Source organism: Dermacentor variabilis, chromosome 7, assembly GCF_050947875.1.
Source record: "Dermacentor variabilis isolate Ectoservices chromosome 7, ASM5094787v1, whole genome shotgun sequence".
Classification (NCBI taxonomy): Eukaryota; Metazoa; Arthropoda; class Arachnida; order Ixodida; family Ixodidae; genus Dermacentor; species Dermacentor variabilis.
Window position 1 is genome coordinate 164,039,900 of NC_134574.1, and position 13,478 is coordinate 164,053,377.

At 44.4% G+C, this 13,478-nt stretch overlaps 2 protein-coding genes across 49 annotated transcripts in view; both read left to right on the forward strand.

Annotated features, from left to right (window-relative positions):
- Positions 1-3,353, forward strand: part of LOC142588398 (uncharacterized) — a 139,653-nt gene extending 136,300 nt beyond the window's left edge. For all 48 annotated transcript variants that reach the window (XM_075700071.1, XM_075700088.1, XM_075700089.1 and 45 more), the window contains one exon: positions 3,064-3,353. In XM_075700071.1, coding sequence (XP_075556186.1) covers positions 3,064-3,296 — 233 coding nt within the window. In that variant the 3' untranslated portion in view covers positions 3,297-3,353. The remainder of the gene's footprint in view (positions 1-3,063) is intronic.
- A 3,631-nt stretch (positions 3,354-6,984) lies between these two features.
- Positions 6,985-13,478, forward strand: part of LOC142588925 (uncharacterized) — a 103,671-nt gene continuing 97,177 nt past the window's right edge. Inside the window, exon 1 of the mRNA XM_075700736.1 lies at positions 6,985-7,053. Coding sequence (XP_075556851.1) covers positions 7,017-7,053 — 37 coding nt within the window. The 5' untranslated portion in view covers positions 6,985-7,016. The remainder of the gene's footprint in view (positions 7,054-13,478) is intronic.

The window sequence follows — 13,478 nt, forward strand, 5'->3', positions numbered from 1 at the left end:
CCGAGTGACCTAACCGTCACCCCTTGTTCGCCTTCTACCAGGACCAATGACTATAACGTAAGAAATGCACTGAAAATGTCAGCCCCCGGCTGAAAAGATCGCCCATACTTGAATGAACGGTGCTCTGTAGGAAGCAAGGGTCTCGGCCATGGTGGGTGTTGACAGCTGCGTCCCACACACGTACTATCAGAGATTGGAGTTTCATTACAGTAACAAGATCGGGGCAGCTTTTCCGCCGTGGTTCTTCAGTGTGGGTACGACGCCAATAATTAGTTTATATATATATATATATATATATATATATATATATATATATATATATATATGTGTGTGTGTGTGTGTGTGTGTGTGTGTGTGTGTGTGTGTGTGTGTGTGTGTGTGTGTGTGTCAATGAAATTTCGAACGATTTTCCTACAACATTTCAATAATAAAGCACGCGGTGGTGTGACCAATGTTAGCAGAGCTTATATGCCTTTAAGCCGAGTGACCTAACCGTCACCCCTTGTTCGCCTTCTACCAGGACCAATGACTATAACGTAAGAAATGCACTGAAAATGTCAGCCCCCGGCTGAAAAGATCGCCCATACTTGAATGAACGGTGCTCTGTAGGAAGCAAGGGTCTCGGCCATGGTGGGTGTTGACAGCAGCGTCCCACACACGTACTATCAGAGATTGGAGTTTCATTAAAGTAACAAGATCGGGGCAGCTTTTCCGCCGTGGTTCTTCAGTGTGGGTACGACGCCAATAATTAGTTTTTATATATATATATATATATATATATATATATATATATATATATATATATATATATATATATATATATGTGTGTGTGTGTGTGTGTGTGTGTGTGTGTGTGTGTGTGTGTGTGTGTGTGTGTGTGTGTGTGTGTCAATGAAATTGTCAGCGCGTACGAACTTCACACCGGGGAATCGAGGCCGGAAAGGGGGAAGGCTTGAAACAGCCCAGGAGCAGAGGCATACTCTTAGAAAAGCCAGGCTTAAGATAGGTGCAGCAGCTTGAAACGAAGTGAACCGGGAAACACAAAAGAGCAGCGTGGAAACGCCTCCTAGCTGCATTTCGTAGTAATTAAGCTGAAGAAAGCAAAGTCACTGAAGCGTGCTACTTTTTATGGTGTAGTATTCACTCTTGCGAAATTTTTTAGCAGCTATACATACATATGTAATAGATTCTAGCGATATTGATATAGTTATTGAGAATAGTATTATGCCAGAAACTTGTGAAACTTGATAAGAGGGCGCAGTTCATAATTTAGGTATAGGGTAAACAACAGGGGACAAACATATACATGTTCCACTGTCAAAACGTTAGCTCCAGTAGCATTTGTTGTTCGACAACTCTTGAGCACCTCGAGCCCACATCTTGCTGTGAACCTCTTCGTTCAATGTAGCCGTTACATGGAACACGCAATCATAATGGTTGCGCTCCTAACTACCGTGCCGACATTTGCCAACTTTACACACAGCAGCTATTTAGCTCAATATAGCCGACCTACGAGGTGACTGGGTTAACGGAGAACATCAGCCTCGTGAACAAAGCAAGTAACATCTCAATCGCAACGGCGGCGGTTTCTGGGAAAGGCACAGGGGCCCGGCTGGGCAAGACAGATGACCATCTTTGCCAGAGCGACGTAAGAATTAGCACTGCCTACGCTCAACAATTTGCGTCCTCGGGGAAAGCAGGGAAGTGCAACTATCACTTCGTACACCGATTGACATGTCCAGTTTTTGACGCGGACCCGAACTGAGCAAAACGTGTAATGCAGCCTTACAACGCCTTTTTCCGCAATAAGTTAGTTTCATCAAAAAAATCAAATTCTTATCCGTAATCCATAACCACATCCTAATTTAGTGATGTTCTGCACTTGACTCCTGATTAAATTACGGCAGACAACATGAAGCACTTGCCGAATTGACGCCAGTCAGTGCTGAAAATTTGTTTGCTAAGGTGTATATTGATGCCACCACCTAACGGTCCTGACTTAATCCTTGCAAACTTGCGACGGAATGTATTGCATTTCACCTAATGGTTTTTATGTCAATCATCAAGCACTGCGGGACAAAAGAATATGGAACGCCACTGTGTTTAAAGACAGATACTGGCGACAATTATCTTTAAACGGTTGTAGTCTCAATACTTCTGTAGAACGCACATGACCTTCACCTGGGCTTGGCTTCAGTTCTGCAATTACCCCATATATTACAAAGTAATAATTAGAAGAATATAATTGGCAAACAATAAATTATATACGAATGCTTCCTTTTATGTGTAGCCGACGTGCAATAATAATTACTACGGCGCTGAATTTCATTAGTTGAACCATTCGCTAAGGTGCCTCTGATGGCTTGCACGGAGCATTTTACCAATGAATAAATTTACCTCTTGGGAAATGTACAATATATATATTCACACAGATAGGAGTATATTCACGCCTGCAAAGAAAGTTGTGGAACAACAGTGTCGAATAGTTTCACTCAAGTGCGAATCCGTCATTCCCCAACTCGTCCTTCGGCCACTCACTGCATATTACGTGCTCCCTTTTTGTCGTAGGTATATTGCCTCACGGAAACAATGCTTCGTACCAGCCACCACTGGTAAATCGGGACGCTTGGGAGGGCGCTGGACTGCGGTTCAGCGTTGTCATAGACACTTGCTTCATATACACGGAAAAAGACGCATAACGCCAAGGAAAATACGGGCGAAGGGAATGGGCGTCTGAGTGCATAGCTTTGACAGTTCAAAATACGGATATCAAGGACAGAGTGCTGAGTTCTTGTCTAGCACGGTTGTCGCTTGAGTTTGTCCTCTACATCTGCACCGAAGAAACGGTCCTATCTCCTATGTATGCACATGCCTGAACGCGTCTAAATGCTAGTGCTGTGGAAGCAGTCAGCGGTAATCCTAAAACGACTTTCCCGTTCCCGGTGCACTGAACAGTTTTGCCTACCGTACCGGTACATGTCTCCCCAGAGATTGTAGCCCCGTCGCATACAGTGTTTATCGAAGACGCACCCTGACTAACGTATTGACTTCCCTCTCTTTCAGGGTCTCTATTTAAACGCAAGTGCCGCATTACAGGCGAGGTATTCTGGCGTAGCTCGAGCAACTGCGGCGAGTGCAGCTGCAGCGAATACTTGGCGGGAAGGCGGCCCTCGGGAACACCCCGGGTGTGTCGGACCGACCTCGTAGCCAAGTGCTGGTGCAGGAGGTACACCTGCCGCGCAAGCAACGGCAGATGTGTTCTCAGAAAGAACTGCAAGAAAAACCTACTAGAATAGTCGGCAGGAACCCCGCTCTTTGCAATGACGCAATAAAGATTCGCTGAACAACTTGCACACGAAAGGTTTCCTTCACTTATTTCATTACTACAGTTCGCTGTATAAACTGTCACCTCGATGGAGCTCTTTCGATAAAGTGCAGCCACCAACTGTGCTAGGTTTCACTTACTGTAGCCACACACCTTCGAATAATGCTCCTAAGTTCATCAGTGTTTAAGTAGGGGAGGTTATCTTTTTTCGCCGCAGATGACAAGCTAACAGGCTTCGATGACACAGGCATTTTTTGCAATCGCCGCAGCGCTCTACGATGTTAGCAATCATCCTATGGCCAACGCTCATCTTCGTTCTTGGAGATAATTTGTTTTCTTTTGTTTTTTCTTATTATATTTATGAAATGCACGTAAGGAGATGCTAGCGCCTCGCAGAAGGGCGGGTACTCCTCAAATCCGCCGGGCATTATAAAGAGGAAGGCTCTGAGGAGAATAAAGCCACAGCAATAGAAAAGCACTTACGAACGAGTTCACGCGAACAAGTCACAAGTCGTGACACATCAACTAGAAGTTCACAATTCAAGTTCACAAGCGGGCGTTTTTCTTTTACTCTTCATTTTCGTTTTTTTTCTTTTATTTTTGCTGCCCTATCCTTACGTCAGCGCTCACATTTAGCAAATAAGAGTACGTCATAACGATACAAAAAAGCGAGGAGAATAACTGTGGGACAGAGCACCACGGAGAACTACAGGCGCGATGCGTCGTTCAGGCGTTTTTCCTTAAGTTCATTTTAGCTGGACCAAATGTATCGCGAGCTTTCCATTAAGTCGGCGCTCGTGTCTGTCATCCTCCCGCACCAAAGGCATTAAGAGGAAGCTTTAGCTCGGGTGCTCCTATCTAAATACATGTAAAAAGAGAATCCGTTTTTCTCGGCAACCACTGCACCAATTTTGACGAGGTTTGTTGCATTTAAAAGAAAAACTTAAAGTCTAGTGACTGTTGGTTTCGAATTTTTCAGTTAGGGCGTCAATCTTTTATTAAAAACTGGCGAAAATCCTAAATTTCCAAAAAACAAAACTGCCAAGTTTACAACTCTGCAACTCCTAAAGGAAAAACGATACTACAATTCTGGGAAATGCATCTAATAGTACATCCAAAGCGGACAATATTGATATATTACACATGAATCTCAAAAAATTTAGTAACATGAAAATACAGCTTTTGCAGAACCCTTGTAAACAACGTAACAAATTCACGTAAGATGTAAAATGACATATCGCATTTGTCCGCTTTCAATGATCTAATGGATGCCGTTCACAGAACCGCGATATCTGTTTTTGATACAGAGCTATCAATTTTTAAAAATTGTGCTTCTATTTTTTTTAAACGGTCAAATATTTGAAAATCGTTTTAAGAAAATTCAAGCCCTAAATAGAAATTCCGCTTCCAACAGTCACTAGAACTCAACTTTCTCTTTCAAATGCAACAAATTTCATTAAAATCGGTCCAGGGGTTATCTCATAAAAACGTTTTTGCGTTTCACATGTATTTGAATAGGCCGCGTCGGAGTTGGGTCCGAGCTAAAGCTTCCTCTTAAGACAAGAAAGAAGGTAGAAGGTCTCTCTTCCGCCGGGCACGCAACGCCATTAACGGGCTGATACCAGGCTCTCGCATTCATTCATTGCGCACACGATGCGTACCTCCGTCTCACACGTGGTTCGCTGTATAACTGAAATAAAGTGGTGCTCGGCATTTGCAGTCACACACCACACATCCAACCGCACGGAATCATACTGGTAGTATAAGCGGCGCCATTTTTGCAGTTAACGCGTAAGTGTTTCCCTTGTACCTATCAATATTTCCGCGAAGAATATTTACAGCCTGGCAGGAAACGTCTTGCAGGAAAAAGAAACGCCCAAGTGCACCGTTAAGTAGTAATGGAAAAGCATGCAGACCCTTTGCGGAAATCAACGTTATGCGAAGCATTTAGCCTCTATCCAGCATTGAGGGAGGAGTGATGATCACAGGCGTATGAAGAGAAAAGAACCTCGCGAAGCACGCCACATTTAGGGAATTCTTTACCTCTTTTGCCACATTGACCCATTCTGGAGGATTGGCCAAGAACGCGCACAACCACAGTAGCACATATCGAATGGCTAAATCAAAGAAAATAAACGAAATCAAATAACCCGTTCAACATTATTCGCCATCACAATAACAGATCGGTGTTGTTTCGCGATGCCAGTGAATCGAAAATATATGTTGAGGCTTTGTGCATGATATTTTTTTTGTTATGCACAACAAAAGTGGACATACTTGTTCAGCATGCAAGGATTGCTATATCAGGCGATTCGCGAATATTTATTTATGGCGTGCATATATATATATATATATATATATATATATATATATATATATATATATATATATCCGCCGAGCTAGGCGGATGCACCAGCACTTCACGGCCAATTAATCGCGCCAAATACGGGGAAACGGCAACGAAAACTTCACCTTAAAAGCGATGAGGTTCGCATTTAGCAACTACGAGCTTGTCGCGCTCTTTTCATTACACGCACATTATTTATCATAGCATACAGTCAAACAAAGAACCACGCGAGCGCCTTGCCACTACGCATAGCACTCTATGCTCTTCAACAGTTATCGCAGTGCCACTTTCGCTCATTCGTCGTTCAGCAAGCACAACAGAGTCTACTCACCCCTGAGCATTGGTCCTTTCAAATCGTGTTTAAGCTTGGTTAAAAATTCCTTTCTCCCAACAACAGTAGAAGTATAACATAACGTAATGGTGCTTTGAGGCAGCTTGCATAAGATGAATTTGCAGAAGAGCTACCATGTAAACCTAACCTAATGGTGCTTTGAGGCAGCTTGCATAAGATGAATTTGCAGAAGAGCGACCATGTAACGCCCTAGTATTATGGTTTTTTTGTGTTATGCAAAATAAATTAGTTGTGTTCCTGTTTCACACTAAATGCATAATGTGCACGCAGTCTATTTATGATGGTAACCAAATCATAAAATTTTTTTGTGTCATGTGCCAATATTTATGTGTGTTCTTTTTCACCCACTCTTGCGATGCCTCGCAATGGCACTGTAGTTCGCTTAAATAAACGTAAATGAATTAGTTTCTGCCAGAGCACATCGGCTCATTACTTTACGACCCCGTGTGCGTCGTCGCGCTGCTCTGTCGATTCACTTCGCCGTAATGCCACGAAGCTGCTCATCGTGTAGAGATTTGTGGTGGCGGTGGTGGTGGTAAACTCTATTGAAAGCGGGAAGGGTTAAGGGGGACGTGGCTGAGGGATCGGGCTCAAATATGGCCCTGGGCCTGCTTGGCCTTCTGCGCCCAGTCCACCAGTTCAAGCTGTCGGTCGACGTCCGCGGAACTCAGCCTCGCTGCTGACGTGGGGATGAGAAAACGGGATTTGTGCAAGTTTAGTTTTGCACCAAAAAGGGGGCATCGGGGGTACTCGCGCAATCAACTGGGGTCGCAGTAATTCAGTCCAGAGACACAGAAACCTCTAAGTTAGTTTCTTTTAGGAAAATAAGAAGATCCCGCTGCACGCGATCGCGTCTTATTGAAAAGGTGTACGACGAACTGACGTAAACAAAGGGGCAATATCAATATCTTGAGAATGTGGACAAGAATGGTGCAGCAACTTATCAAATGTTGCAGAAGGCCTATGGGAAAGATACCCTAAGCGGAAGCACTATGGTGCACATTGGGACAAGTAGAGGAAAAGACGAAGGTGAGCACTGATTTCGAAGTGTTCTTTTTTTTCCAGAAAATAACATATACGAGCATATGAACAATTGATTTATGTAATCTCGAAAGCAAAGAAAGGGAGATAGAGAAAGAGACAAAAGGAAATCCTGTTAGCAAGTCTCTTTTCCTTTGGGATTATAAAATTCACGTGTGTGCATACATATCTCCAGAAATAAACAAAAAACCATTTGGCAGTCTGCGCTGCGTTTCATCCATTCCTTTGGCAAGTAAAACGCTATAATTTTTTTTTTACCAATTCTTGTCGTTGTCTCTGTGTGAGCTGTAGTTTGTGGTAACATGGAAGATAAATGGCTAGGCTAGCCTCCGACATTGCTGCCTGAAGAAAAGAACTGTCCTCAAGTGATCCCAGTATTTCAGAGAATACGGCAAATACCCCAAAGAACAATCGTGGTGGCTTAGTGGCTACGGTGTTGGGCTGCTCAGCTCGTGGTCGCGGGTCCAATCCCGACACCGGCGCCTTGATTTCGATGGGCGCGAAGTGCCAATGAGCTCGTGCATTTTGATTTAAGTGTAGGCCGAAAAACCGCAGGTGGTCAAAATCATTCCTCGAGTTCACCACTACTGCGCGTCTCATAACCAGATTGTGGATTTGGAACGTAATACTGCCCAAAATTTATAAAAAATGAATTTTTAACCCTAAGGACGATGCATGAACGGGACACGCTTGAACCTCCTGCCAAGTTGAAGACATCAATTATCTGCGCACTGCTGGTGCTCCGTGACTGCGACATCACTGTTAAAATATGAAGCACTTCATTTGGGACAGTCCTTCGTTCACTATATTTTGAATGAATATTTAAAAACGTTTATCGTTTGCGCCAAGACGGATCCGAAGCTTGACTGCTGAGTGAAAGTTCAAACGAAAGTAATGGTGCATGCTCCGAAAACATCAGACGACAGCGACGAATTCCAAACGGTCGTCACAGGTGACGAAAGTTGTATTTAGGAATACGAAATCAAGAGGAACACACAGAGCAAGTAGTGCGAAAAGAAAGCTGTGCCAAGGGAAAAGAAAAAAGAAAGCACAGGTGAACTAAGCAAAATTCAAAGTCATGCTGGTGATGTTTTTGAATGCCATGTAATTGTGCACCACGCATTGGTACGTAAAGGCCAAAATATCGATGTGACCTTCCACGTGGAGGTCTTGAAGCTTCGCAAAGGTCATGTGCTTCACGTGGGATCAAATTCATCAGAAGCGGAGATCTCACGCCCTTTACAAAGACAGTACGTGAGATTTTGGCACGCACTTCCATCACTGTGATGGAACACTTTCCTTATTCACTGAATTTAGCCTCCTGTCGCAAAATACAAACTGATCGTACATGGACCGAAATTCGGGGAAGTGAATACAATTCAAAAGGAAACGACACCGCTGCTGATTCAATTAGCGGAGTATGGTTTGCGGGGGTTCTTCCATCAATGGAAGAAGAGGTGGAACCAGCGTATTGTGTCTATTGGGTAGAATTTGGAAGGTGTCTACATATATGTAGTTGAAAGCTTGTGCTTTTTTTTCTATGTAGTGCATGAAAATCGGGAAGACCTCACTTATCTCTGTGCCCGGTCACTCCGGCATTTGCGCGCTTGATTTTGAGTGTAAACCTGAGTTGGAAGATTGTGTACCTTTCGAGGAAAATGTGCCCACCAAACAACGGCAGCGACCTTGGGAGCACCAGAGATTGGGCGTCTAAGCAATGGTACGGTATGTTTCCCATGCAATTAACACATTAAGAGCTGGGATTCATGTCACAGTCGCGAGTAGGGTGCTATTGGGGGTACAGATTTTTTTCTCAAGTGCTACGCCATGCATTCATTTCATCTTATTACTTTTTGTATGGTTGACTTGATGTCAGTTGTTTAGATAAGGCCATGAATACATACATTCGTGCATGTGTTGAAATAAAAGGAGTTAGAAGAAAGCGCTTGTCTATGGTCAACCCGTTTACTTTTGTCCTGACCTGGCGTGGTAGCTAAACAGATAGATGGCATTGCACTGCAGAGCTTAAGGTCGCGGGATCGATGCCGGCCATGCAGCTCCATGAAAAAAAAACGAACATTCGGGTAGTTCGATTTAGGTGAACGTTATTAAAAAACTCAGATTCATGATACACGTGTCTAAACACAAATACAGGCATCTTGTCGACCATTGTCAATACTGATCACACAACTGGATCGCATCGCAGAACAGCCATGGCCTCGTAGTTGAGTGTCTATTTCGGCTGCGGGAAGGCGCAAATTGGAAACCATATACTGCGGCCGGTAGCCCACCGGTTATCCAATGGGCACAGGCGCCCCTCAGCCCGAAAATCGGCTGTGGTTAGTGGTCAAGTGTCCTGAGAAATTAGGCCGTGCTATGCAAATTCCCTCTGAACCCTTCAGGCAGGAAAAGAAATCTGAAAAGTTAACGTTTTTCTTTCCGTAAAAACATTCACCAACGATACTCCCTAACGCAAAATTTGAGCACAGCTCTATACGTGTTTTCAATTCGCGATACGTTGTCTGGCGCGTACAATAAGTCTCGTGCGGCACGTTGGAAACGGACCGAAGTGCGGCCCGACTGCCTCGCTAATCTGGAGATCGCGAGAGGCAGCGCGTGGGGCCAGCGCGAAACTGATGCGTGGGCGCGATTTTCACAATCCGCCGCCGACTGACCCAGACGACTTGCGCTACTCTGTCGCCATCTGTAGCCATCGCCACAAAGCATCTCGTGCGTGGCACTACGCACGCTTTTCTTCTCACGCTTTCGCCGCACCCAACTCTCCGCTTTCCTCCTCGCACCTCTTCTCTGTCGCCGCTTTCTCCGTTATCCGCTGCGCGCCGCCTTCACTCTCGTCTTTCGCTGTGATCGTTCGCTCGGTTACGCAGGGAACGCAGACACTCACTGCAGGAACGGGCGCCAAAGAACTGCGCTCTACAACGATACGGGAAGAGATTAGGGGTTTCTGCTGCAGCTTTCCTTCACACAGCTGGTACTGTGCAGCAGAAGTCACGCATCACTATATACAACAGGAAGTGTATCAGTACCTTGTAATTTATTGCACTTTCTTAAGTAGAATGTCTGTACGCACTTGGCATACAATACTGCCCGGACAATGGTGTGTATGCGCGTGTGTATGTGTGTGAGGGTGCGCGTGTGTGTGTGTTTGTCCATGAGAGAGAGAAAAATAGAAGAGAGGAAAAGCAGGGAGGTTAACCAGCCGCACGTCCGGTTTACTACCCAACACTGGAGGAAGGGGTATGGGGACGAAGAGAGAGAGAAAGGAGATGGAGAGCACAGTTTCGCGCACATTTCAAGGTGTGCACCGAGTCTACACATGGTTACCAAGACCTGTCGCGTGTGTATGCGTGAGTCAGTGAGTGTATATGTGTCGTGGGAGGGCGGTTGCATGCGTGCGTGTGTGTAAGTCTACGTGTATGTGTGACGTGTGTGTGTGTGCGTTTGTGCATTTGTGTGCATTTGTGTATATGTGTGTGTGTGTGTGTGCGCGAAAGAGAAAGTTTAAATTGTTGTAAAGGAAGATTTGTAGAGTCACTTTACACCTTGAAGAAAAATCTATCTTCATGTGGATATTAAAAGCAGGCCGAAAAAACATTCCTTTCTCAAGGTGTTCTACCTTTCTCGTTGAAATCCCAGTGAGAACCAAATTCTCAGATGACAGTAAATATAACCCAGGTAAAAGTTTTCATTGCCTCATAATGCTCCTAAAGGACTTCGAAGATGTGTGTTTTGTTTCGATGTGTGTTTTTCTAACCTACGTTGCTAGGCCGGCTGGCAACTACGGTAATATGGACGATACAGGGCTACTGGAAACCGTTGTCCTAACCGCATTTTAAGTTGGAATATTGCAGAGCGCACTGTCGATCCATGTCATCGAACGGATGACTTTTGTTTGTTACCATAGGCTATCCTTTCATATTGCCAGCAGGGGAGCAGCAGCATTGAGGCCAATTTCTTGCAGGCTGCCTGCAAACGCCGTTCGCAAGAGTGCTATTCAACAGGCGCCACCGTGTCCCTCTTGCTTCCCAGCACAAAGGCTTTGGAAGCAACGTGGCTTTCACAGAGCAATGCATTATTTTACTCCCACCGTCAAGAACATATGCGCTGCACAAACACGTCCTTTCTTTCTTTTTAAGTTGGAAGTTGATATTCCCGGTAGAAAAATACAGAAGTGTGTTCCTATGAAAGCAGTACAAAACGAAGTCAGCAAGTGAAATTGTCACGGGACTCCAATAAACGCGACTTTCGTTGACTACATAAAACCAGAGAGCCTAAAAAAAGTTGGGGACAAATGATTAAAAAAAGGAACCTAATCTGGTTGAACATGCATGCACGTTATCTCAAGATGCTGCTACAGGCGCTCTTGTTCTTGGTGCGCGCCTTTGCTGACGTCACCTGTCAAATCACTGGAGCATCAGTGCAGCCGTGAGCTAGTGGGTACATCTCTTGCTCCAATGGCAGCTTTGCACTGCCTCCTCACTTTTCAAGTCATGAAGCTTTCTTCATTATGAAAATTTGGGTCTTTAGCGGACTGGCAGTTAACAAAAGAAGATAATTTTGGCTTCGATGGTATGCGTAAAGGATCCCCGACAAGCCCTTTACTTAGACTCATTATTGCAATTATTCTTGGTTAAATGTGGCACCCACCGTGGTTGTTTAGTGGTTGTGGTGCTGGGCTGCTAAGCAAGACGTCGCGGTATGGAATCCTGGGCACGGCGGCAGCATTTCGATGGGGGCGAAATGCGAAAACACCCGTGTACGTAGGTTTAGGTGCACGTTAAAAAAACCCTAGGTGGTCCAAATTTTCGGAGTCTTCCACTACGGCGTGCCTCATAATCAGATCGGGGTTATGGCAAGTAAAACCCCATAATATATTTTCTTTATTTTTTTTATTAAATGGGCACTCCGTACGTGGACGTAACTTCAATTCTAGATGATCTTACAGCGATAGCAATTATATGGGCACTGCAAGCGCATTTCCACAGTCGCAATCGACGTCGCCGTGATGTTCTGTATGAAGGCCAAGCGAGATAACATTGTGGCCGCGCGCACTATGCTGTATGTGCGGGAGAACGCGCACTAGGGCGAGCCGAGCATGGCGGCTCGATCTCGCGCTTGACAGGGAAGATGGCTGGAAGGGAGCGCGCCGTGTTCCGTGGCGCGCAAGGCACCAGGCGCGTTCTACTCCGGGCCGGCTGCGTATGGCGGGGCCGAGGGTTGGCGCGCGGGCCTTGAAAGCGATCTGCGATCGGGACAGAGTACGCCGATTGCTCACAGCTTCGTATGCACCGTGTTCTAGTCGCTTAGCTCTCGTTGAAGCTAGAGGCAGGACGAAGGTCAGTTCGCTCGCTGCTGCTGCCGTGCTTCATCACGCCAGCGTTTGGGCAGAGAGTGTCCGCGGTCGCCAAGTGAGATGTGTTCATGTATGCTCGTGTGCTCGTGACACAATGCCTGCTAATTAAGTTACCAAATGTTTACAAGTTTGTACGGCTGATAAATCTGCTATGCTTACTTCGTATAGCTGTCTAATAATTTGTTCTCACAACCGATGCTTCACCTTTGGTGCGAAAGCGCAACTTTTTTATTTGGACGTGTTTCCTGTTTATATCGTTTGCAGGCAACTAACGGAGTAGAACTACAGGCCGCAGCCAAATGTATTAGTATAAAGAATGCCCAAGAGTTAATTGCTAATGAATTTCATCATGGACAACAATAACGCCTCGAGTTGTAATGACGACTGCTCATGCGCAGCTAAAGCTTCGAATTGTTATATATATATATATATATATATATATATATATATATATATATATATATATATATATATATATATATATATATATATATATATATATATATATATATATATATATATATATATATATAGACTAACATAACGAGAAATAGATAACGTATAAGAAACACCAGATTTGTCCGAGCTTGCAGAATCCCAGCCCGATCTTCATCCAAGGAGTTTCTTTCAAACAGTCGCATAGAATGCTGTTGCCTTTATTTCAAGGTTACAATTTGAAAACGTTGCCCGCTTATGACTCACCCATTTGAAACACTGTCTGCATTTAACGGTTGAGAAAACTATAATAATGCATATTTAGCAAAATTTGTATTTGAACCACGAACATTCAACTTCACGTAACGTAATCACCAGCCAAATGTTTCAACCATTTCCTCTAAGTGATTTCTGTGGCAGTTCTAGTTCTTCCATTAGAAAAAGGTAAGTAAAACAACATTCCTAACACACCTAAAACTCTCTATGGCGCTTGCAGGAGAAATTTACTCCAAACATTGTAATTAACTCAAACACATCGAACTTTGTCAACACATCATCCATAACCTGGCTCACATTTGCACGAATTATAAACACGGCGACTGGA